Source organism: Lepidochelys kempii, chromosome 2 (assembly GCF_965140265.1).
Source record: "Lepidochelys kempii isolate rLepKem1 chromosome 2, rLepKem1.hap2, whole genome shotgun sequence".
NCBI lineage: Eukaryota > Metazoa > Chordata > Testudines > Cheloniidae > Lepidochelys > Lepidochelys kempii.
The window spans coordinates 119,580,328-119,604,239 of record NC_133257.1 but is presented as its reverse complement, the minus strand read 5'-3'; the positions used below and the strand labels follow the sequence as shown (position 1 = coordinate 119,604,239).

Below are 23,912 nucleotides of genomic sequence, written 5' to 3'. Positions count from 1 at the left end.
GGTGCAGGTTGGGAGGTGGGCTCTGGGTGGGAGTTTGGATGTGGGGCTGGGAGTTGGGGTGCAGATTCTGGGTGGGAGTTTGGGTGTGGGGTGTGGGCTTTGGGACGGGGCAGGGGGTTGGGGTGCAGGAGAGGGTGAGGGATGCAGTGCTTACCCTGGGCAGCTCCCGAAGGCAACCCGCATATCCATCTGGCAGCGGCTCCTAGGCGAGAGGGCTGGGGGGCAGGGGGGGGGGGGGTGTCTTTGCATGCTGCTGCCTGCAGGCACTGCCCCAGCAGCTCCCATTGGCCACAGTTCCCTGCCAACGGGAGCTGTGGAGTCAGCGGAGACCTCCTGCCTGCCCCCCGGGGCCGTAGGGCCATTCCAGCCGCTTCTGGGAGCAGCGCAGAGAGAGGCCCAGGGGCAGCAGGCAGGGCTGAGATACACTCTGGGAGAGGCACGCAGGGGTGGCAGGTGGGGCAGGGGGAGAGACCTGGTCCTGAACATTGGTGGAGCCGGGCCCCTGGGCCCTGAATATTCCTGGAACGTGGGTACCACAGGCCCATATAACTCGCTGCCCCTGAAAGCAGAGCAGACATGTCCGGGTTCATTACATCAGCTGTTGTCAGTGAGGATCACAACAGACAAAGTTCTGTCTTATGAAAGACTAGGAAGCAAACAGCCTTGCTGTATCCTGGTGGTTGAAAGAGGAGGACAGAGTGGTCATCCCCAAGGAACCACCTTTCCTTCAGGATTGCACTTTCTTCAGACACATCAGCAAATACCAGTAACCTCCCTCTGAGTAAACTTGCTGTCTACAGACTTGAGTAAGGACAGTATCAACATTATCTTCCCAGAGATTTCTGGTATGGGATAGCATGTTGGAAAACACTCAAGAATCAGGACTTTGGCTCTGCAGATCCTGGGGAAAATGGAGTATAATTTATTATAGCCAGCTGTATCCCAGTTTACCTCTAGCTTTGGCATATCATCTTGCCAATTTACTGTGCCACCTGGTGGATTCTAGCCATCACAACTGCAGCTGTTGTCAGAATTCTCTCTATTGTGTTCTTTTCCTGATTGCACCTATTTAGATGCAATTCCGCTTCTGTGTAATATTTTCTGTATTTATCTTCCTGTATATTTGACTAGTAGAGACCTAAAACTCAAGCTACCTATTTGCTTCAAATGTTTCAAAACATCAAATGTTTCCTTTGGGTTCATAAGAACATAAGAAAGGCCACACTAGGTCAGACCAAAGGTCCATCTAGCCCAGTATCCTGTTTTCCGACAGTGGCCAGATCCAGTGCCCCAGAGAGAATGAACAGAACGGGTAAACATCAAGTGATTCATCTCTTGTCGCCCATTTCCAGCTTCTGGCAAACAGAGGCTAAGGACATCATCCCTGCCCATTCTGGCTAAAAGCCATTGATTGACCTAGCCTCCATGCATTTATCTAGTTCTTTTTTGACCCCTGTTATAGTCTTGGCCTTCACAACATCCTCTGGCAAGGAGTTCCACAGGTTGACTGTGCGTTGTGTGAAAAAATACTTCCTTTTGTTTGTTTTAAACCTGCTGCCTATTAATTTCATTTGGTGACCCCTTGTTCTTGTGTTACGAGAAGGAGTAAATAACACTTCCTTATTTACTTTTACCACTTTTTCCACACCAGTCATGATTTTATAGACCTCTATCACATCCCTCCTTAGTCAATTTTTTCCAAGCTGAAAAGTCCCAGTCTTATTAATCTCTCCTCATATGGCAGCAGTTCCATGCCCTTAATCATTTTTGTTGCCCTTTTCCAATTCCAATATATCTTTTTTGAGACGTGGCGACCACATCTGCACGCAGTAGATGGGGGCGTACCATAGATTTATATCGAGGCAATAGATATTTTCTGTCTTATTATCTATCCCTTTCTTAATGATTCCCACCATTCTGTTTGCTTTTTTGACTGCTGCTGTACATTGAGTGGATGTTTTCAGAGAACTATCCACAATGATTCTTTCTTGTTAATTTAGATCCCATTATTTTATATGTATAGTTGGGATTATGTTTTCCAATGTACATTACTTTGCATTTATCAACATTGAATTTCATCTGCCATTTTGTTGCCCAGTCACCCAGTTTTGAGAGATCCTTTTGTAGCTCTTTCAGTCTGCCTTAACTATCTTGAGTAGTTGAGTATCATCTGCAAATTTTGCCACCTCACTTCTTTCAGATCATTTATGAATATGTTGAATAGGACTGGGCCCAGTACGGACCCCTGGGGGACACCACTATTTACCTCTCTCCATTTTGAAAACTGACCATTTATCCCTGCCCTTTGTTTTCTATCTTTTAACCAGTTACCAATCCATGAGAGGACCTTCCCTCTTATCCCATGACTGCTTACTTTGCTTAAGAGCCTTTGGTGAGGGACCTTGTCAAAGGCTTTCTGAAAATCTAAATACGCTATATCCACTGGATCCCCCTTGTCCACATGCTTGTTGACCCCCTTAAAGAATTCTAGTAGATTGGTGAGGCATAATTTCCCTTTACAAAAACCATGTTGACTCTTCCCCAACAAATTATGTTCATCTATGCATCTGAAAATTCTGTTCTTTCCTATCATTTCAATCAGTTTGCCCGGTACTGAAGTCAGGCTTACTGACCTGTAATTGCTGGGGTCACCTCTGGAGACCTTTTAAAAAATTGGCGTCACATTAGCTATCCTCCAGTTATTTGGTACAGAAACTGATTTAAATTATAGGTTACAGACTATGGTTAGTAGTCCTGCAATTTCACATTTGAGTTCCTTCAGAATTCTTGTGTGAATACCATCTGGTCCTAGTGACCTATTACTGTTTAGTTTACCAATTTGTTCCAAAACCTCCTCTAATGACACCTCAATCTGAGACAATTCATCAGATTTGTCACCTAAAAAGAATGGCTCAGGTTTGGGAATCTCCCTCACATCCTCTCAACCGTGAAGACCAATGCACAGAATTCATTTAGTTTCTCTGCAATGGCCTTATCATCCTTGAGTGCTCCTTTAGCATCTCAATCGTCTGGTGGCCCCACTGGTTGTTTAGCAGGCTTCCTGCTTCTGATGTATTTAAACATTTTTTTTGCTATTACTTTTTGAGTCTTTGGCTAGCTGTTCTTCAGATTCTTTTTTGGCATTCCTAATTATATTTTTACACTTCATTTGACAGAGTTTATGCTCCTTTCTATTTTCCTCACTAGGATTTAGCTTCCACTTTTTAAAGGATGCCTTTTTGCCTCTCACTGCTTCTCTTACTTTGTTGTTTACCCACAGTGGTTCTTTTTTGGTTCTCTTACCATGTTTTTTTAATTTGGGGTATACATTGAAATTGAGCCTCTATTATGGTGTCTTTAAAAAGTTTCCATGCAGCTTGCAGGGATTTCACTTTTGGTACTGTACCTTTTAACTTCTGTTTAACTAACTTCCTCATTTTTGTGTAGTTTCCCTTTCTGAAATTAAATGCTGCAGGTTGGACCTCTGTGGTGTTTTCCCCGTCACAGGGATGTTAAATTAAATTATATTATGGTCACTATTACCAAGCAGTCCAGCTATATTTACCTCTTGTACCAGATCCTGTGCTCCACTTAGGACTAAATCAAGAATTGCCGCTCCTGTTCTGTGTTCCAGGACTAGCTACTCCAAGAGGCAGTCATTTAAGGTTTCAAGAAACTTTATCTCTGCATCCTGTCCCGAGGTGACATGTACCCAGTCAATATGGGGATTGTTGAAATCCCCCATTATTTTTGAGTTTTTTATTTTAATAGCCTCTCTAATCTCTCTGAGCATTTCGCAGTCACTATCACTATCCTGGTCAGGTGGTCGGTAATATATCCCTACTGGTATATTCTTATTATTCAAGCATGGAATTACTATCCATAGAGATTTTATGGTAGTTTGGTTCATTTAAGATTTTTACTGAATTTGATTCTATGCTTTCTTTCACATATAGTGCCACTCCCCCACCAGCATGGCCTGTTCTGTCCTTCTGATATATTTTGTACCCTGGTATTACCGTGTCCCATTGATTATCCTTGTTCCACCAAGTTTCTGTGATGCCTATTATATCAATATCCTCATTTAATATGAGACGCTCTAGTTCACCCATCTTATTATTTAGACTTCTAGCATTGGTATATAAGCACTTTAAAAACTTGTCACTTTTTAACTGTCTCCCTTTACTTGATGTAATTGAATGAGACTTTTTTTCATTTGACTGTTTCTCATCAGATCCTACCTGTATTTTATCATCTTCCATACTCTCCTCCTTACTAAGACATAGAGAATCTCCATTAGTAGATCCTCCCCTAAGGGATGTCTCTGTCCAATCCACACGCTCCTCCGCACCTGTCGGGTTTCCCCCAGCCTATCAAATCCTACTTCTCCTGTATTGAAGCGAGTGCGTAGTGATGGCTACTTGATTATTGCCACAATCACACTTTCACAATTCTCTTTTGGATAAAAACAAAACACATCTTTGCCTTTCAATATTTCCTGTGTACATAGTAACTTTGTGTGTTCCTAGCCTAGAGTAGTGTACAGAACAATCTTTCTATAAAAGACAAGAGGTAACATTTTCAAACCTGGGTACCTTGTTAGGCTCTTAAATCCATATGAAGGCTCCTGAATAAAAAAAGCTGATTCTCAAAGGTGCAGAGCACCTACAATTGACTTAGAATACAATTGTGGTGGCGTAGCGACTCTTCAAAGCAAGTCTGTAAACTCTCCAGGCCTGACTTTCCCTGCCTGTAAAGCGGGTATAATTATGCTTACTATCCCCTTGTAAAATGCGTTGAGATCTATGGATAGAGTGCTGTATATTTGCTCTTATCTACAGGAGCATCCTGAGAGGATGACTAAATTTAGGCAATACAGGACCCTAGGCACACTACGTGATGGTGCCTTCAGTGGCCTGGCCCCTGCTTGGAGTGGTTGTGAGGTCTTTTCTCCTTCCAACCTCTCATCTCAGGAGTGGCAACATGAGCCCCCTTGGAGCAGCGAACATGTCTTCCAGGAGCAAGGGGGGTGAGTTGGACCACCGCATGCTTCTCACCACATACAAAATCCAATGATGGATAGAATTGACAGGGTTCTCCAGAGCAGTGGGTCTTGGATTTAAACACCCCCCACCCCATACCAGTGAGATGCATGGGGCACTTCATATTTTTGAGCTATGGCATCAGGATTTCTGCTGACTGCGGCCGACAGCAGCTGCACGGGTCACGTTTTCAAGTTTCACCGCTTCACAACCCTGAAAAGAAAGCTGAGCTTGTGATATGCTCCTGTGCCTCCAGGAGCGGGGGCCCGTGGCGTGGCCCTAAACCTTAGCCAGATCCTGCCGGAACGTGATGGATGTGGAAGTAAGAAGGCTTGGACTGAAGAGCGCTGCCTTTACATGTCCACACCGCCTCCCCCCACCCCCCGCATAGGTCGGGTACAATACGGGGACCCTCAGTGCCCAAGGCCCATCTCCGATTTGGACCAAAGCCGACGCCCTGAAGGAGAAGTGGGGGTTGCAGCAGAAGGCCCCCGGCACGGGTTGCAGCGGGGCAGCCAGATTTTAGAGGCCCTGAGCACCCCCAGCTTCAGCTCAGGGGGCGCCCGGGGGGGCTGCAGGGACAGGAGCTGGGGGTGAAGGCTGAGAGCGGGAATAAGGCCGGGGCAGCTGGGAACAACCTGGGGGGACAGAGCAAGGGGGGGGGGGGACAGAGTAAGGGGGGGGAGGAGGGGAGGAGCCCAGCTACCCTCCCGTGGCGCGGGCCAGGTTTGGCTCCCTGCCCACCGCCGCCGGGCGCGGCAAGGGCCAGGCCTGCGCTCGGGGATCGTTTGCTCTGGCCTGGCAGCGGCAGACGAGACCGGGCGCGCGGCCGGGCGCGAGGCGGATGGAGCCGCAGCAGCAGCAGCAGCAGGCGGCGGCGGCGGGGTCCCCGCGCCACGCGCCGGAGGGAGCGCCCCCGGCCGGGATTTCCCTGCACGATTTCTGCGGGCGCGCGGGGGAGCAGCTCGTGCACTTCCACGCCATGCGGCTGCGGGACTCGCTCTTCCTCTGGGTGGGGGCGGAGCCCGCGCTCCGCAGCCTGGCTGTGGCCATGTGCAGCCCCCACGTGAGTGCCCCGCGCTCCCCACTCTCCGGCCTCCTGCCCCCGCCTCCCTTCCCTTTCCGCCGGGGCCGCAGAGCCCCGGCCCCTCCCCCGCGGGACCCCCGGGGCTGGCAGACGGCCGGCGGGCCCGGTCCCCCGAGGACGGTGTTGGCAAAGCGGGTTTTAGCGCCTGCCACGTTTTAAACCCTCGTGTAAACAGGCCGGATCCCCTTTGACGTGGTGTGAACGGGGCCTGGCCCGCCTAGGGGGTAGCTGAGGATGGGGCGGGCTAATGCAGTTCTACCGCTGGCAAACCCAGGTGGAGGTGCCAAGTTGCGCAGTGGGGGCAGGGTAGGCTCCAGCGGCGCACGGTAGGGTCGGTGTTTGCTCCAGCGAGGGACGGGGTCTGGCCATCCCTGTAGTCAACCCATCCCCTCCAGAGGCAACAACTAGGTCCGCAGAAGAATTCATCCAAGGACGATTGACTTAGCTGTGTCTACACTGGGGGTTAGGCTGGCCTAACTTGGTCGCACAGTGTAGACGCAACTAGGGCTGTAGCAAGAGGTGCTGGGGGGTAGGCAGCTCCACCCCTCCACCCCCGGTGTTTAAACATCATTTCCCACCTAAAACTGATGTAGCATAGGCACTTACTACAGCAATAGAAGGGGTTCTTATGTGGCTGTATTAAATCCATCTTTCTGAGAGGCGGTGCCTGGGCCTGCATGCCCTATGCATTGTAATTAAGCCAAGCCAACCTAAGGTTAGATAACCCAGCCCTAAGTTTTAGGTGTAGGCCAGGCCGGGGTAAAATTTTCAAAAGCACCTATTTAGGAGCTTAAATTCCATTACTTTCAATTAGACTTACTTTTAGTAATGGGATGTAGGCTCCTACATGATTCAACGTTTTTGAAAATTTTACCCACTATTTATTTTTCTAGTCTACACACTACCCAAGCATTTCCATTTGAACCCCTTTTCTGTCATTTATACCTTTGCTGAACTTCCCTCCCAAGAGTTGAAATTTTAGGATGGACAGTTGAGCAGCTTTTGAGAACTAGAAGAGTTTATGTGGGAGGGAGAGGGAATATTCCCTTTCATTGCAGCATCTTGTCAAATAGATGGAGGGTGTAAGTATATTTATTTGGCAGAGAAATGGGTAAAATTTGACAGAAAAGTGTCTTCAAGTGTTATCATGATTCTTAACTCTTAGAGGATTCGGTCAAACTACTGAAGTCAATGGAAAGACTCCCATTGATTTCAGTGGGTGTTGTATTGGACCATTTTTGCCTCTGTAGCTCTCACAATGCATTACAGGAGAAAGTAAGTGTTATCCCCATTTTATGGATGGGGGAAACTGAGGCACAGAATTGAAGAGAGACAACAGCCCAACGTCTTGCATCAGGATAGTGGGCAGAGCCAGGATTAGAATCCAGGTCTCTTGACTCCCATTTTAATGCTCCATTCAACAAACTGGCTGGCTAATTTGGCTCAGTATAAGCCTTTGAAAATTGCACTTTGCTCATCTGTAGTAGATTTTGACAATTGCAATATATGTGACAACAATTTGCCAGTATTCCCAAGGGGGACATAGCAGGCTGTGCCAGCATGACAATTTTGACTGTGTAGTAATTTTTTTTAGCGGATTCAAGATCTGGGCATTGAATGAGACAGGTCTGTGGAAGAGTACATCTTATTTACTACATAGTAAGGAACGATACCTCTTTGAGCAAGTAAATGGGGATTGAATTGATTAATTCAAAAATATCTCCAAAAGCCAGAGATGGGACACTAGATGGGCAGGGTTCTGAGTTACTACAGCAAATTCTTTCCCAGGTGCGTCTTGCCCACATGCTCAGGCCTTCTGGCCTTAAAGTCTATGGCTATGTGTTGTGATTTGGATTGGGGCAGCCTCTAGGAGCTCCAGGTATGCACCAAGACCCCATTGTGTTAGGAGCCCTTCATCATTTACTGCCAATATAGCACACTTTAAATGGGCAGGACTGTGTAGGAAACTTTCCTCATAGGGTATGTTTACACTGCAATTAAACACCCTCACAGACCAAGCCCCATGAGCCCAAGTCAGCTGGCACAGGCCAGCTCTGGGTGGTCTAATTGCAATGTAGACATAGTCAGACTGTGCACAGTGGTACACACACTTGAAAATGTGTCCAGTGCATAAAGATTTTTATGAGGCAGTGTTTGTTCAGTGACAGGCTTCATAGGAGCCCATGCCTCAGTGACGGCCCAGTGTGCACTCCTCAATAAGTAACACTTCATTATGTGAGTAGTCTCAGTGAAATTACTTGTTTACTTCTCAGCGTAAGCAAGGGTTGCAGAATTGGATTCTTGAATGGGAAGGATATTTAGGTGGTGTTTACTCAAGTATTTCCAGATTATGGAATTTTTCTTTTTTAAAAACTGTATATTGTATTATTTGTGAAATAGTATGTGTGTGTGTAATTAAAGACTATTTTAATGGATACACTGTATAAAAATATTGTAGACACCAGGGGAGATTTTCAAAAGTGCCTCAGGGATTTGGGAATACTAGTCAGTGTAATTACAAATTCATTGTAAGCGCTCCTTGGTGTTTTGAAACTCCCCTCCACCATCTTTATATAATGTAAAGGACACTGTGATTTGGTTGGTGGTTGTTTTGGTGGAGTTCACCTTGACATGGTAGGACATAAGGACTCAAATGACTGTAGGAAATGTAAGTCTTTTGGGATTCCTCTTTTTTAAAACCAAAACAGAAAAAGTGACTATTGTTGTGACTTATTACTTGCAGCCATCTCCTCGGGGGAAAAAATAGCTAATTTTAGTACAGAATAAATAACTGATTCTTTGCTTTCTTTTCAGGACTCCATTCCAGTGTCTACATCACTTCTGGGAGGTGCCTCTGACACCATCTCAAATTCTCTAGCCCAGCGACTAGGTGCGTTCTTGAATGGTTCAGATGTTTTATAACACACTTGTACTTTTTAAATTCTGTGGTTGTTTTTGCTCTCACCTCGCATCTTTGGCAATGAATCACCTTTGCTGTCACTACAAATAATGTTGTCTGACTTCTCAGTAAGAGGCATATGTTTGTCTCAGGTAGACATGAGCTTAAATATTGTCTGACCATGCTTGAAGCTTGCATTGTGTTAAAGCAAAGTATTAGAGTGAATCATTCTTGAGGAAAAACTTTTATTCTATGGCTTTGAATTCTTCATGCCTAACTTTTCACATTTCTACTGCTCACCTTCTTAAAGTTAGGCATGTGCTTAAATACCTTACTGAGTCAGTGCTACCGTTCTCTACACCTATATAGCTGCAGTAGAACCTCAGTTACAAACACATCAGGATGGAGGTTGTACGTAACCATGAGATGTTCGTAACTCTGAACAAAACATGAGTTGTTTTTTCAAAAGTTTGCAACTGAACATTATCTTAATACAGCTTTGAAACAAGAAGAAGAATGCTGCTTTTAACCATCTTAATTTAAATGAAACAAGCACAGAAACAGTTTCCTTACCTTGCAAATCTTTTTTTTAACTTTCCCTTTACTGTTTTAGTAGTTTGTTTAACAAAGTACTGTGTTTATTTTCCCCCTCCCGTCTCGGTTGTTGCCTGATTGCATACTTCCAGTTCCAAATGAGGTGTGTGGTTGACAGGACAGTTTGTAACTCTGAGGTTCTGCTGTACTACAGCGTTTGAAAGGCAGAAAGCACTAGGTTTCATTGCTGGTAATAGGAGTGTTATCCTAGGAATCTCCTGGCACCGCTGCTGAGGGACATTATTGATAACGAATATAATGAGGGCTTTGCATTTCAGTAATCCCCGTGTTTTGTTTAGCGATTAATACGGGACAGGAACAAACGTTCAGGTAGGCCTCTCCCTATCCACTCCCTCGCCTCAAACACTTGCACAGGCACTTTTACATAGTCTTTCATCGCTTCCATACACATGCACAGGGATTAGGCAGCTTAATGTGCACACGCCTGCACTCTGCAGATGCCAGCACCGATGCCTGCACGCACACACGTGCAGGCGTAAATAAAGGCTACTCTACCTCCTACTTTTCTACAGCTCTCTTCAGCCAGAAAGATCCCGAAGCACTCTACAAATTATTGGCCCAGATTGCAGATTTAAGGAAATGGACATATGCACACAGGAATCTCCTCACCCAGCAGTGAAATGGGGCATCTGTCCAATAGCTCACAGCAGTGCTGTAGGCCAGAAAGTGAACCCATTAACTGAATGCTCCCCTCTACCCACATTATAGGTGAGAGCACAAGTGGTCAGAACAGGAGTGGTAAGTCCGTGAGTTGGGGAGCAGTAACTCTCCTCCATGTTTGTGGCCTCTCCCAATCCTACAGGACCTTTTCTTCTCCAAGACTATTGCAATGTTGAGATTGTGAATCAGGATGCTGTGGATCTCATTGCTGGTTAACCAGCGTTTCTGCTGTGTAGAAGGACTTGCTGTGCTCGGTACAGCTCAAGAGCTAGTCATGCTGCCTAGGTTAAAGGGGAGCAGGCAGGCTCCATGGAATGGCATCTGCTCTGTGTGGCTGTGGATCAGCTAGCTGTAGAACTACTGCTCAGATCCTCAAAGGTATTCAGGCACTGAACTCATTCATTTCAAGGGGAGTTAGGTACCTACATACCTTTAAGGATCTGGGTCGATGTTTCATAGAATTATAGAATCATAGAATATCAGGGTTGGAAGGGACCTCGGGAGGTCATCTAGTCCAACCCCCTGCTCAAAGCAGGACCAATCCCCAACTAAATCATCCCAGCCAGGGCTTTGTCAAGCATGACCTTAAAAATATCTAAGGAAGGAGATTCCACCACCTCCCTAGGTAACGCATTCCAGTGTTTCACCACCCTCCTAGTGAAAAAGTTTTTCCTAATTTTCCTAGTTTCACTAGCTTGAGATGCACAAAACCCATCCAGTTCTTTGAAGTTGCAGATCTCACCCCTCTGAGGGGATGAGGAGGCAGAGTAACATCAGAGATCACTGTAGTATTTTGTGTACAAAATCTCCCCTTCTCTTCTCATTTCAAGGGAATACAATGAGCAGGGCATATATCCTGTTGACTCTGCAGGGCAAATTAGATGGGGGCAGGATTTAACTGTCCTATTGGAGTTTCAACCAGGACACGGGACTACTCTTGCAAAAAGCGTCAAAGGACCAGTAGCATTCACAAGCATTGGAAACTGCATTTCATGGTCTCTTCCAGACGACTAAGGCCAGACATGGTGCAGAAGTAATTCACAACTCAGTCTGTTGGTTAAAGTGGTGTGGCAATTAATTCAACTTTCAGTTTAGAATTAGTACTCCAGTTATTTAATGTGAGAATTTTTAAGCCTTGATGATAACACGAGGCTTTGTACCACAGGGGCCAATACCAGGGCAGACATGCTTGTTTTTCAAGTTGTAGCATGTTAGCGCAACAAGCCACATTCCATTAATGTTATTGTGCGAATTGTTAAAAAGAAAATGAATCCGTTTCAGAAGCAGGTCATAGGGCTCCCTCGTCTCACTGAGCCAAGAGGAAGTTGATCGTTCTATTAGAATATAAGATAAGTCAATTGAATTGATTGGTATAATAATGAAACAGCCTCAAAATTGCTTTTTAAAAGAGAAATTCAGAAGAGTACAGTCTTTCTGTCCTTGATTTTCCAGCTGGCTGAGATGGATTGAGATTTTTTAGGAATTTCTGACTATCTTTTTTTTTTTTAAGATACAGAAGATAATCCTTGGAATATTCTGGGGAACAATCGTGTCTTAAATTAATATCTAGTTTGGTACGCAGAAAAGTTATTTGTTCCTGTACGGTCTAAGTGAAAGAATTTATGAAAGAAAGATACCTGTCTGTCCTCTTTGGAAATCTGCGGTGTACATTTCTTTCTCCCATTGCCATTTCAAGCATTTGTCATGCTGTTTCCTTTGTTAGTTGTGGCTTTGTGTTCAGGACTGACTTTTGTACTAAGAACAGGAGTACTTGTGGCACCTTAAAGACTAACAAAATTTATTTGAGCGTAAGCTTTCGTGGGCTACAGCCCACTTCATCAGATGCATAGAATGGAACATATAGTAAGAAGATATATATACAGAGAACATAAAACGGTGGAAGTTGCCATACCAACTCTAAGAGGCTAATTAATTAAGATGAGCTATTATCAGTAGGAGAAAAAAAAACTTTTGTAGTGATAATCAAGATGGCCCATTTCAGACAGTTGACAAGGTGTGAGGATACTTAACATGGGGAAATAGATTCAATTTGTGTAATGACCCAGCTTCTCCCAGTCTCTATTCAAGCCCAAGTTAATGGTATCTTGTTTGCAAATTAATTCCAGTTCAGCAGTTTCTTGTTGGAGTCTGTTTTTGACGCTTTTCTGTTGCAAAATTGCCACCTTTAAGTCTGTTATTGAGTGACCAGAGGGGTTGAAGTGTTCTCCTATTGGTTTTTGAATGTCATGATTCCTGATGTCAGATTTGTGTCCATTTATTCTTTTGCGTAGAGTCTGTCCGGTTTGGGCAATGTACATGGCAGAGGGGCATTGCTGGCATGTATCACATTGGTAGATGTGCAGGTGAATGAGTCCCTGATGGCGTGGCTGATGTGATTAGATCCTATGATGGTGTCACTTGAATAGATATGTGGTCAGAGTTGGCATCGGGCTTTGTTGCAAGGATAGGTTCCTGGGTTAGTGTTTTTGTTGTGTGGTTGCTGGTGAGTATTTGCTTCAGGTTGGGGGGCTGTCTATAAGCGAGGACTGGTCAGTCTCCCAAGATACGTGAGAGTGATGTACTAAGGTGATGCTTCAGCAAAGCATTTAAGTTTGTATTTAAGTGCTTTGCCAGATTGGGCCCTATATACAAAAGGGGCATGGGACTGGTAGCTCAAAACACCTGAGTTCTTTTCTGGCTCTGACACCATGAATAAGTTTACGAGGGCTCCTCACTTCCAAAAAGGTATTACCTGACCTGCCTTGTGTCTCTCTCATCTTGGGATCAACAGGGCTACAATAACACTGCAATTTATTTCAGTGACAGGAGCCTAAATACCTTTATGGATCTCAGCCTGTCGCCAGTTACCATTTTGGGCAACTCAGTTTTTGTCCCTCAGGTTTCCCAAGCTGCCTACATATCACCTATTGCTTAGTTTGCACAGTTCATTAAAGATGGCATTGTATGAGTGCCTAGGTATTATTTTATCAAAATTAGGAAGTCTGTTTTCTATACTGTAACTTTTTTTCATGTCATCCATTCCCCTGCTGATCATTTAGAGCCATCTTTCCACAGTTTGGGGATTTATTTTTTTTAACCACCACTGTTAGGTCTGCCATGGAAAATAACTGGTATAATGTACATAGATCAGGTAATATGGTATCTACTTTATCATTAGATTATCCTAGCATTTCTCTACTAGGCTTTTTTGAATGTCTAATTACTTAATTCTATCCCCCCGCCTCCCCGCATCTTTGAGCATAAATTATCTCTTCAATTTAGTCTGTGTAATCTGGTAAGGAGTCCAGTATAACCTATAATTTATCTTGAACTACATTATGTTTAAGAGCCTGATCCAAAGCCAATTGAAGCCTTTCCATTAACTACTGTGGACTTTGAATCAGGCCCTAACCTAACTGCCATATCTGCCGCACAGCACTCATCGCTGTCTGCTACCTAAGGTTTTTAGCCAACAAGCCACACTGAGTAGATATATAGGTTATACAACTACTTTAGAGGTGGTTGGTCCAGGTCAGTGCATTTGTATTGCAGAATGGAAAACTTGCCTCCTTTCTCTCCATAAAATGTTTGATTACTACCAGCACTAATATAGGAATGAGTAACGGATGACTGTTCTTGGTTTTGTATTTTAGCCAGGAAGACTAAAAAACAGATCTTCGTCAGCTACAATCTTCAGAATACAGACAGCAGTTTCACATTACACATAGAGAACAGAATCAAGGAAGAAATGATGGCTTTTCCAGAGAAGTTCTAACTTTGCATCATTGTAAGCTAATTTGTTACTTTTTTAAAAAAGAAATAAACTGACTGGGTTTCCATATTGACAGACACTGAGTTAATATTTTGGAACGTTGTGTTTGTTTTACAAAATTGTTTGGACCAAACTTGAGCAGAACTTAAAAATGTATTTCTTCCAAACTTTTTGAGTTCCTCTGCTTTGTTAGAGATGGTCTGATGGTAGAGAAAGGGGATTGAGGGATATGGGGAGGAATGTTGTGAGTTAAGCAAGATATTGGAAACTTGTGTATGCATGGAGCTTGACCTACCTAGAAATTGTAATCAGTCAGGAATGTTCTCTGCATTTTAGTTGCACATGTAACATACTATGTATCATAATTAGAGAAAGAGAAAACAAATCTCTTCTAGTGCTTATGTGAAAGCCTGGCATGCTATTGTGAAAAATCAGCAAATTAAATAAAAGGAAGTCATATTGACATCACTTTCATTTGCAGTATGGTGGGAGAATGGCAGAAATTTGTTCTTTCCAAAGGGAAAGGAATTTTCCACTGAAAAGGAAATAAATGTTTGATCCTAAAGTGTGCTTTATTACTTAGTAAGTATGCGCTATGTATCCAGAGTCTTGTCTGCTGCTGCTCAGCCAGCTGCCAGTCTGGGGTTCCGTCCGCCAGCCCTGCTCAGCCCTTTGCTGGCCCGGGGGTCTGTCCATCGAGGCCGGCAGCCGGGACCCTGGCTGGTAGCAAAGTGCCACTAAAAATCAGCTCACGTGCTGCTGGTTGGCGACCCCTGAGTTAGATGCAATAGCCATGGACCACCACACTGCCACTTTTACACTCTTCAGAATAGAGCTTCACTTTAGAAGGGTATTGAACAGGGGAAAATACAGTGGGGTAGTTTGACATTAAGGGCACTGGAATAAGTAACTCTACACAGGCATTATGTAAGGCAGTGGTTTTCAAACTTTTTTTCTGGGGACCCAGTTGAAGAAAATTGTTGATGCCCGCGACCCAACGGAGCTGGGGATGAGGGGTTTGGCGTGGGAGGGGCTCAGAGCTTGGGAAGAGGGTTGGGAGTGAGGGGTTCAGGGTGTGGGAGGGGACTCTGGGCTGGGGCGCAGGTGGGGATCAGGGCTGGGGATGAGGGGTTTGGGGTGCAGGAAGGGGTTCCAGGTTTTGGGGGGCTCAGGGCTGGGGATGTGGGTGCAGGGTTGGGGCACAGACTTACCTCTGCTGGCTCCTTTTCAACGGTGCAGCCAGGGTACACTGTGAATTGTGCTGCGCCTTGGAAGTGTCCAGCAGCAGGTCTGGCTCCTAGCCAGAGGCTTGCAGGTGGCTCTGCGTGACTCTTGCCCGCAGGCACGCCCCCCCCACCAACCTCACATTGGCTGGGAGCTGGCCAATGGCGTGTGGAGACGGTGCTCAGGGCGGGGGCAGGGCACATGCCTAGAAGATGGACCTGCTGTTGGCCACTTCTGGGGTGCAGCGTGGTGTCGGAAAAGGTAGGCACTAGCCTGCCTTAGCAAGGCAGCACCGCCGACAGGACTTTTACTGGCTCGATTGGTGGTGCTGACCAGAGCAAGGCGACCTAGCGCCTTACATACCACCGTTTGAAAAACACTGATGTAAGCGACCGGTGGAAACCTGATGGCTGTAGAGATGAGTCTTTATTCCCAGTGATTGTTGTCAATATGCTGAATGGGCTGGAAATTAGGATTTTTTCATCCCTTCACTGAGCCCTCTGTGCTTTCTCTCTCAAAGCTTAAATAACAGTTTCAAATCCTTAAGTGAAAGATGCTATACATGTGCAAGCTGTTATTAAAAGGGAGTTTCTGAAGTAGTGTATGAGAATCTTACCTAAAAAAGCCTGAGGGTTTAAGTTCTAGTAGCACAAAGGCAGAATTTTCTCATGATTGAACAGTGGGGCACTGAAGGTCAGGAGACACAAATTCTATTTCCGTCCAACCCCTGACTTGCTCTGTGACAGTGAGGAAGTTGCATAACCAGTTTCCCCATCTGTAAAGTAGCAAACCTCACACTGGTGTGCATGGAAAGTCTCCACTATAAGTATAAAATATTAATGCTGCTAGAATAGCTCCCTGGAAACAAAGAAGTTGGCAGGCTCTAGAAAAGCCATCTCAGCCTAGTTTATTATGGTTTTATGGTCAGTAGTTAAAAAGTAGATATAGCAAATAATGCTTATTTAGAGAATACAACTTCAACCTCTGATTATATCTAGTCTCTGCTCAGAGTTTTTTTGATAAATAAATTATAATACATAGTATCTGTTGCCAGCCCCTGTTTCTACAATAAGAGTATAAAGGTAAGGACCAAAACCTATGCTTTCACCTGGCCTCAGTTGAACCCAGGGAATTAGAGACCAGTATCTGGAAAGATAATGGATCAAGTAATCAATTTGCAAACACTTAGAAGATAATAAGGTGATAAGTAACTGTATCAAATTGTCAAGAACAAACTATGTCAAACCAACCTAATAGTTTTCTTTGACAAGGTAACAAGCCTTGTGGATAGCGGGAAGGGGTAGATATGGTATATCTTGATTTTAGTGAGACAGTATCAGAAGTCTTACATGACCTTTTCATAAACAAGCTAGGGAAATACAGCCTAGATGGAACTACTATAAGGTAGGTGCATAACTGGTTGGAAAACTATTCCCAGAGAGTAGTTATGGGTGGCTTACAGTCTAACTGGAAGGACATATTGAGTGGGGTGGTCGACTTCTGTCCAGTGTCTTCATCAATGATTTAGATAATGGCATAGAGAGTACACTTACGAAGTTTGTGGACAATACCAATCTGGGACGGGTTGCAAGTGCTCTGGAGTACAGGATTAAAATTCAAAATGATCTGGACAAATTAGAGAAATGGTCTGAAATAAAGAGGATGAAATTCAGTAAGGACAAATGAAAAGTACTCCACTGAGGAAGGAACAATCAGTTGCATGTGTACAAAATGAGAAATGACTGCCTAGGAAAGGGATCTGGGGGTTACAGTGGATCACAAACTAAATGAGTCAACAGTGTAACACTTTATTTAAAAAAAAGAAAAAAGCAGCAATCATCATTCTGGGAGAAGTAATTCTTCCATTCTACTTCATGCTGATAAGGCCTCAGCTGGAGTACTATGTCCAGTTCTGGGTGCAAGATTTCAGGAAAGATGTGGACAAATTGAAGAAAGTCCAGAGGAGAACAACAAAAATGATTAAAGATTTAGAAAAGATGACCTATGAGGAAAAATTGAAAAAATTAGGTTTGTTTAGGCTGGAGAAGACTAGGGGGGGTTGGGGCATAACAATTTCAAGTACATAAAAGGTTGTTACAAGGAGGATGGTGAAAAATTATTCTCCTTAACCTCTGAGGATAGGACAAGAAGCAGTGGGATTAAACTGCAGCACAGGCAGTTTAGGTTGGACATTAGGAAAACTTCCTAATTGTCATGGCAGTTAAGCACTGGAACAAATTACCTAAGAAGGTTGTGGAATCTCCATCATTGGAGGTTTCTACCAACAGGTTAGACAAACACCTGTCAGTAGTTACTACTTAGTTCTGTCTTGCATGCAGGAGACTGGACTAAATGACCTCTTGGGTCCCTTCCCATCCTACACTTCTATGATCAACCAAAAGCTGTGTTAATTCAGAGCTAAGGTTGTGATTTTATTGATAAGCCTGGAAACTGAGTTCAGATCAGCAGCCTTAACTTTCCTGTTGTGTATTTATGCACTATATTAAGTGGTCTCATTCCCTGGTCACCATTCACCACCTGTGTTTCTAAGCAATGCATTTTAGACAGAACAGTACAAACTCCATCCTCATCAAGCATTGTTTTGCTGGCCACAAAGCATGTGAATTCTTCTCAAGAGCGTATACACTAATGGTTAAATTATAATTAGCCAGAGTCAATATGATTTAACAAATTGTATTATAGCACCAAGTTGCGGCCCCAAGTGAGTTTAGGACCCATGGCACTATACACACACACAGCCCCTACCTCAGAGCTTAAAGTCTTAAATAGACAAGACAGAGGGTCAGAGGGGAATCAAAGGCACAGAGAGATGAAATGACTTGCAAGATGTCAGACAGCAGGTCAGTGTCAAAGCCAGGAACCCGTATCTCCTGACTCCCAGTCATGTGCCCTAGCCACTGGAGTATACTGCTTCACACTGGCATATGGAGCCAGCATTGCCCCGGGGGAGCTGAGAGAGATTGTCTCTCAGGTTGTACTTTCCCTTCTTGCCCCGCCCACCGGTGTTCAGGTAGAAGCATGTATGCTGAAGCATCCCTTTGGATAGTGCAGGGTGCTCCCTGGCTAGTTGAGGCAGGTTGGACCACTCCACCCTCTTTGGAGCAATATGTGGCCCTGCAGAGAGCTGTCCTTGTGCTCCTAAAAGTGCAGAGATTGCGATTGTCCCTGGGTCTTGTGCAATATGCACAACAGATGTGGGAAGGCTCGTTTTTCTCTAGTCCTAGTGGGGGAAGGGATAAATATGGCCCTAATGTGACATAAATGCAGCATGATTGGACATGTAAATTGTGTCTCAGTTTCACTCAGCAGAGCCCTCATGACAGTTTGGGTCATGGTGTCAACCTCACTTGCCTTAGGCAAGTGAGAAGGATGAGTTGCCCTTTTCCTTGCCAGATGCTTGCAAGGAAACAGCAATAATGTACTGAGGGAATCAGGCAATATAGGCAACGGAAAACTAAATGAAATGTACCAAATCAGCTTTCCTGATGTGAAAGCAGCTCCCAGCCTCTGTGAAATCACAGTGAATGAATGCATACATACATCAATAGTATAGGTGACAATGCAATCACCAATCAAGGTTCCCCAAGCCTCATAGCATATGCTAGGGATACTCAAGGCAAAGCTGTCAAACTGTATGCGGTCTTCATCTTCCTAAAGCCAGCTGTCTTCTCAAGTTTGACTAAAGCACTGGATGACATCTCGAGACACAGAGTCAGCTGGCCTGACCTCTGGGTTAGTAGCCAACTAAGGTAAACAATATTTTTGCCTTGATATTTTAGCCAAATTCAGTAGCAGTGGGGAGGAGCACTTCAGTTTACCAGATTGGTCTAAAATTACGAAGGTAGAAAATGTTACTTATTGTATACAGCTAGATCCCAGAAATAACCTATTGTAAAAGGATGCTTTGTCTATCCCCAACTAAAGTCAGCACTGTTTGGTTCCTTCCATGTGGACTCTAGAACCCAGAAGAGATCAATTTTATTAGCAACAGTAAGATTACAGTAGTGTATAGAGGTACTGTACAAAGAGTAAGACAGTCCCCTGTCCTGAAGAGCTTACAGTCTACACAGACAAGACAGACGAAGCATAGGAGGAGAAACAGGCACGGATGAGTGAAATGACTTGCCCGAGGCTGCGCAGCAAGTCAGAAACAGAATCCTGGTCTTCTGAGTCCCAGGGCCGTGGATCATACTGTGTCTTTTCTGCAAATGGAACTTGAAGTTGAGCAGCAGAACTGCTTCAGCTGCAACATATCCTCTTCCTTGAAGCCCAACCTTAAGGTGGCATGTGGTGGCTGAAGCACCCTTAGTTAGAGAATCCTTTTTTTTTTTTTTTTTTTTTTAAATAAAAAGGGTTAGTGCTGTTACGGGAGGTTTTAAAAATTTCATCCAACTCCTTCAGTAGCGGGGGTGTTTTGGAAAGCACAGCATTAAACACTCATCGCACCGAAGGCAAGAAAGACATTCAAAAGGAAGTATGCTAATGGGGCAACACCTTTTTATTTCTGTACATTTACATACAAAGGTTTTCAGTAGTACAACAGATGTAACATCATGCAGACATTTAGCTTGTAAGACTGTTTTCAGTACTTGATTTACGCTTGTGCTATGAATAAGCACCACCAGACTACTCATGATCAAAACATACAGTAACACCATTCTTTAATAAAACTTCATCAGAAACTGAGGGGGGGGAAGGGAAGTCTCATCCACTAGACATAAACACACTGTACTCCTTTCCCAAGACATTTCACACAATACAGTTAAAATGAGGTTTTTTTTTTTTTTAAGTTAAAGCGTGGGAGATTAACCCGCACTTAAGTGTTGTCTTTATGTGCTAGCTACAGGTGCAATTTGACTGGACATTCACAGAGTTCATTTAATGGCACTTCTGCTTCCAATTTGGTGCTCTTGAAGCATTTGGCTCCAGGAAGTGGCATCATTTAAGAAAAATACTTCCATGTTAAAACAAAACAAAACCCTGCTTAACCAAAACAACACTTTTCAAAAGTGGCAAAGAGATTACATGGTTTTTCCAGTCTTATCTATTTTCACTGTGTTTAGCAACAGAAACATTGCTGAAAAAAACACCCCTTAAAATGATCAAGTGTAATGCCATTTTCACATTCTGTTTAAAAATTCTAAAAACAAAAACAAACACACACCCCTTAAATGGTAACTAAAAACCCCACTAGTGGGCTAGAATAACTGAGGGCTCATGGAAAGAAATGGGCCTAAACGGACAGCAAAGCTCTGAACGTTTTCCTTGTTGCGTTGACTGGGAACAGTAGTCGGCTGAGAAAAGTGTTTCCTCTGCACTGTGGAGAACCATGACTGAGAAGCTTATGGCTTGACAGACAGTTGTTAAAAAACTGCCAGAGTACCCAACCGTACAAAGAACTGGACAGAACACATTAGGAAACTGATGTTTGTTTATAACTTCCTGCATCGTTTAGTACCTGTCTGTCTCTCCCCAGAAACTTTCCAGCCTCAGATACACTCCACAAAAGCTGATGGCTCATATCTTTTTAAAAAACAGGCTTTCTTCCTCTCAAATGAGCTATAACAGAGCTATCGAGACAGACTATCACTTACTGTTTTTGCCATGGCTGAGTCAAGCAAACTGTAGGTGTTGGGACCTCATTTTAAAGGACCAGTACCAAATGCCTCATCTCAGGCAAATTAAAAAACAAAACAAAATACAAAAGTCAATTTCACAAAAATTAAGTTAAAAAAATTGCCAAGTGCTCCCGTAACCTAATGTATTTATTTCTTATATAAATAGGCTGATATGTTTAAACAGTTCTTTTTGCTGGGACTGTTTGTAATGAAAGAGCAAACACCAGAATAGGAAACTATAAAGTGCTGTGGACAACAGCGATGACACACCAGGACCATAACAGTGCTAAATGCAATCCGTCTCATAGGCTTGTGAAAGGTCAACATGGTTTGTACTGTAGCCTGAGTATATATGCACGGAGGTCGTGAACTGAAAAGCTGTTCTGTGGTATATGGATTGCAAGGTGCTGTGTAACAACTCTGAGCCTATGTGCATGCCCGATTTCAAACAATCTTCTGCTCTCTCTATTGCTCTCCTGCGTCAAGGCCCCCTTCCCTTGATGATTATTTGTTTTATTTTCTAGATTTTGATATAAACCCACTTCTCCTGATATGTGGCTTGTAACAAGCTTCATATAAAAGGCAAAAGGTATTACACAAATTTGGCACATGAATACTGCACAAACTGAAAGGCCTTATTTTCAAGGTGAATGCAGACTGCAAAAATCTGAACGCAGAACAAAACGAAGGAGAGGTGGCCACTTTCAAAACGTTCAGTAACTAGAGAGTGTAAGAAAAATTGGTCTGTTGCGGTCACAGCAAGTCTAACTATGATGAAAACAGTAGCGTAACTCCAGGCAAAATTACCATCAACTGGTCCAGTGTTTCTTATGTGGTTCCAAAAGAACCCAAATGTCCACATCCTCTGTACAAAAGTTAGCAGCTTTAAGACAACATTGATTTTCCAACCACAACAATCTTTGTCACTTCTCCAGACCTGCTCGTCCTCTTGCACTCATCAGCATCTGCGGCTGTGCGGCTTAGTACACTGCTCACAGACTTGCTGATTTTGTGTGGGTTACAAGAGGACAAAGGCAGCCTAATGGAGGATGTAAGTAGTAGGTACAGTAGTTAACAGACAATATATAGAGCAAAAGAAGGGGCAGGGAAGAAGAGGAAAGTGCAGATTAGCCTTTCCATGCCTATGAATGCAAGACGTCCATCAAACAAAGTGGCAATCATATGGATGCTCAATACAACATTACACATCCTGCTGCTCTGTTCATTTAAATGGCTGTACCACTGGGCAAATCAAAAATGCATGGCCTGCATGGACAAGGCAAGGAAGGTAGCGGTGGGGGTATTGTTCACAATGATACAAAAGCGCTTTTAAGCTCAGAACGTCCTTGTATTAACTAGATCCTTAAGACATTCACACAACAAGAATCAAAATCTGATGGCCAATGCAAATCTGTTGCTGGCTTGGGGACTGGAAGGAGGAGGTCACCGTTGTTTATATTATTATTAATCACTTGCAGGAAATCTCTAAAAGAGCTGACTGTGATAATTTATAAGGCTGATCCTGACTGAAAAAAACTAAGCTAATTTGTGTAGTATTTTGCTGACTGCTTTAACTACAGTACAAAATCAACTCTAATTTAGAAAATAACTTTTAAATACATATGGGAACACGATCAAAACCTAATTAATGCTAAATCAAATGCAGTCAGAGTTTGAATCACAACAGGGTTTGTGTTGTTCGTACAAACAGAGCAGGCAACCTGGGGGATTTGACTTTCTAGACAGGCAGAGCTAATGTTGCACTAGTGTAAGTTTCAGTGGATTCAACTTTGCAGCAGAGATACCTCTTTCCTTTAACAAAACACAAAAGACAAAGATGGAAGCAGAAAACATCACACCATTTCTCTTTTTGGAATGGCTGCACCTCTTGAAAGAAGATGGCTTCATTCGTGTGATCAATGAAAGGAAAGGGGAGTAAAGTGCTTCTTTAAAATGATAATCAAAATAAATACAAACATTTAATTCCAGGAAAGGAAAGTTTGGAAGGGTTATCTCCGGCCAGTTCTTTTCTCAGATGCGTTATTTTCCCCCATAACCTTTTCAAAAGTAATTTGCACACCAGTTGAAGATTCCTACAATAAATGACTTTAGCAGCAGAGTTGAATTCCCCCATGTATCCATCTGTTCCATCACTGGTCTGCAAACCTATGCAAAACACCTCCACCCAAAGTGCTCGTCCCAAAAAAATAAAATAAAATAAAAAAATCCGCCCAGTTACATCCCATTGGCAGTGGTATTCTCGGACACCCCGTCGCCCACAGCTGACGAATCATGGAGGCCAGAGTAATCCTTGAGTTCAGAGTTTGTCAGAAGCAAGGGCTGCTCTCCTTTCTTGTGTGGCAGGAGGGGCTTCCTGGTGTAGTGTTCGCCGTCTGGGATGTTCTCAGGCAGGTTTTGGTTCTTGCTCTCCGGCAAGAGGAGAATACAGATGATGCAAATGAGCGTACAGCAGGCGAAGATCACATGGTGCAGAAAGTAGCCTTTCTGGTTATGAAGCTCCATTATAGGTGCAGTCAGCATACCAAAGCCTGCACTGGCCAGGACAAGTCCGAGTCCACCTCCCCTACAAAGACAAACAGTCTCAACACATACAGAATACAGCAGCTGTGTATTTGAAAAAAACAACGCAAAAACCAACCAAACAAAAACACAAGCAGTGGCCGCAGAGGTCAGCAAAGCTTACATCCTCATTCTCAAAGCCTGACGACTTTGCCTACACCAGCCACCTGATCCATTCCTAACTGAACTGCCCTGCACCAAGTGCAGATGGCTCAGCACGTCCATGTCCATGTTCGGCCCATGGCTCCTTTGGCCCAGGTTCACCCCAGAGCTGCTACAAACAGTCTCACTTGCAACGTTCTCCAGGTACCCGAGCTACAATGCCCAGCGCAGCTCCCAGCCGTGATGCGTTCCAGCAGATTCTGAAAGGTCTCCTGCGCACTGTGGGACAGCA

At 44.0% G+C, this 23,912-nt stretch overlaps 3 protein-coding genes across 4 annotated transcripts in view; 1 reads left to right on the top strand and 2 right to left on the bottom strand.

Annotated features, from left to right (window-relative positions):
- Nucleotides 1-23,912, bottom strand: part of LOC140907042 (tubulin beta-2 chain) — a 455,512-nt gene that overhangs the window by 17,329 nt on the left and 414,271 nt on the right. The gene's annotated exons all lie outside the window — the stretch shown is intronic.
- PSMG4 (proteasome assembly chaperone 4) lies at nt 5,798-14,538 on the top strand. Its single transcript, XM_073332153.1, has 3 exons — nt 5,798-6,108; nt 8,944-9,019; nt 13,957-14,538. Exons 1-3 carry the CDS (start codon nt 5,887-5,889, stop codon nt 14,076-14,078), a joined length of 420 nt encoding a protein of 139 aa, XP_073188254.1. The 5' UTR covers nt 5,798-5,886; the 3' UTR covers nt 14,079-14,538.
- SLC22A23 (solute carrier family 22 member 23) overlaps nt 19,796-23,912 on the bottom strand; it is a 165,353-nt gene continuing 161,236 nt past the window's right edge. For both annotated transcript variants that reach the window (XM_073332151.1, XM_073332152.1), the window contains one exon: nt 19,796-23,522. In XM_073332151.1, the coding sequence (XP_073188252.1) occupies nt 23,174-23,522 (349 nt within the window). In that variant the 3' untranslated portion in view covers nt 19,796-23,173. The remainder of the gene's footprint in view (nt 23,523-23,912) is intronic.

Bases quoted from the DNA above. Each gene is read 5' to 3' on its own strand.
- PSMG4 (XM_073332153.1), top strand. From the start codon at position 5,887: ATGGAGCCGCAGCAGCAGCAGCAGCAGGCGGCGGCGGCGGGGTCCCCG. The intron at 6,109-8,943 runs GTGAGTGCCCCG...CTTTCTTTTCAG, and splicing joins TGGCCATGTGCAGCCCCCAC to GACTCCATTCCAGTGTCTAC. The intron at 9,020-13,956 runs GTGCGTTCTTGA...TTTGTATTTTAG, and splicing joins TTCTCTAGCCCAGCGACTAG to CCAGGAAGACTAAAAAACAG.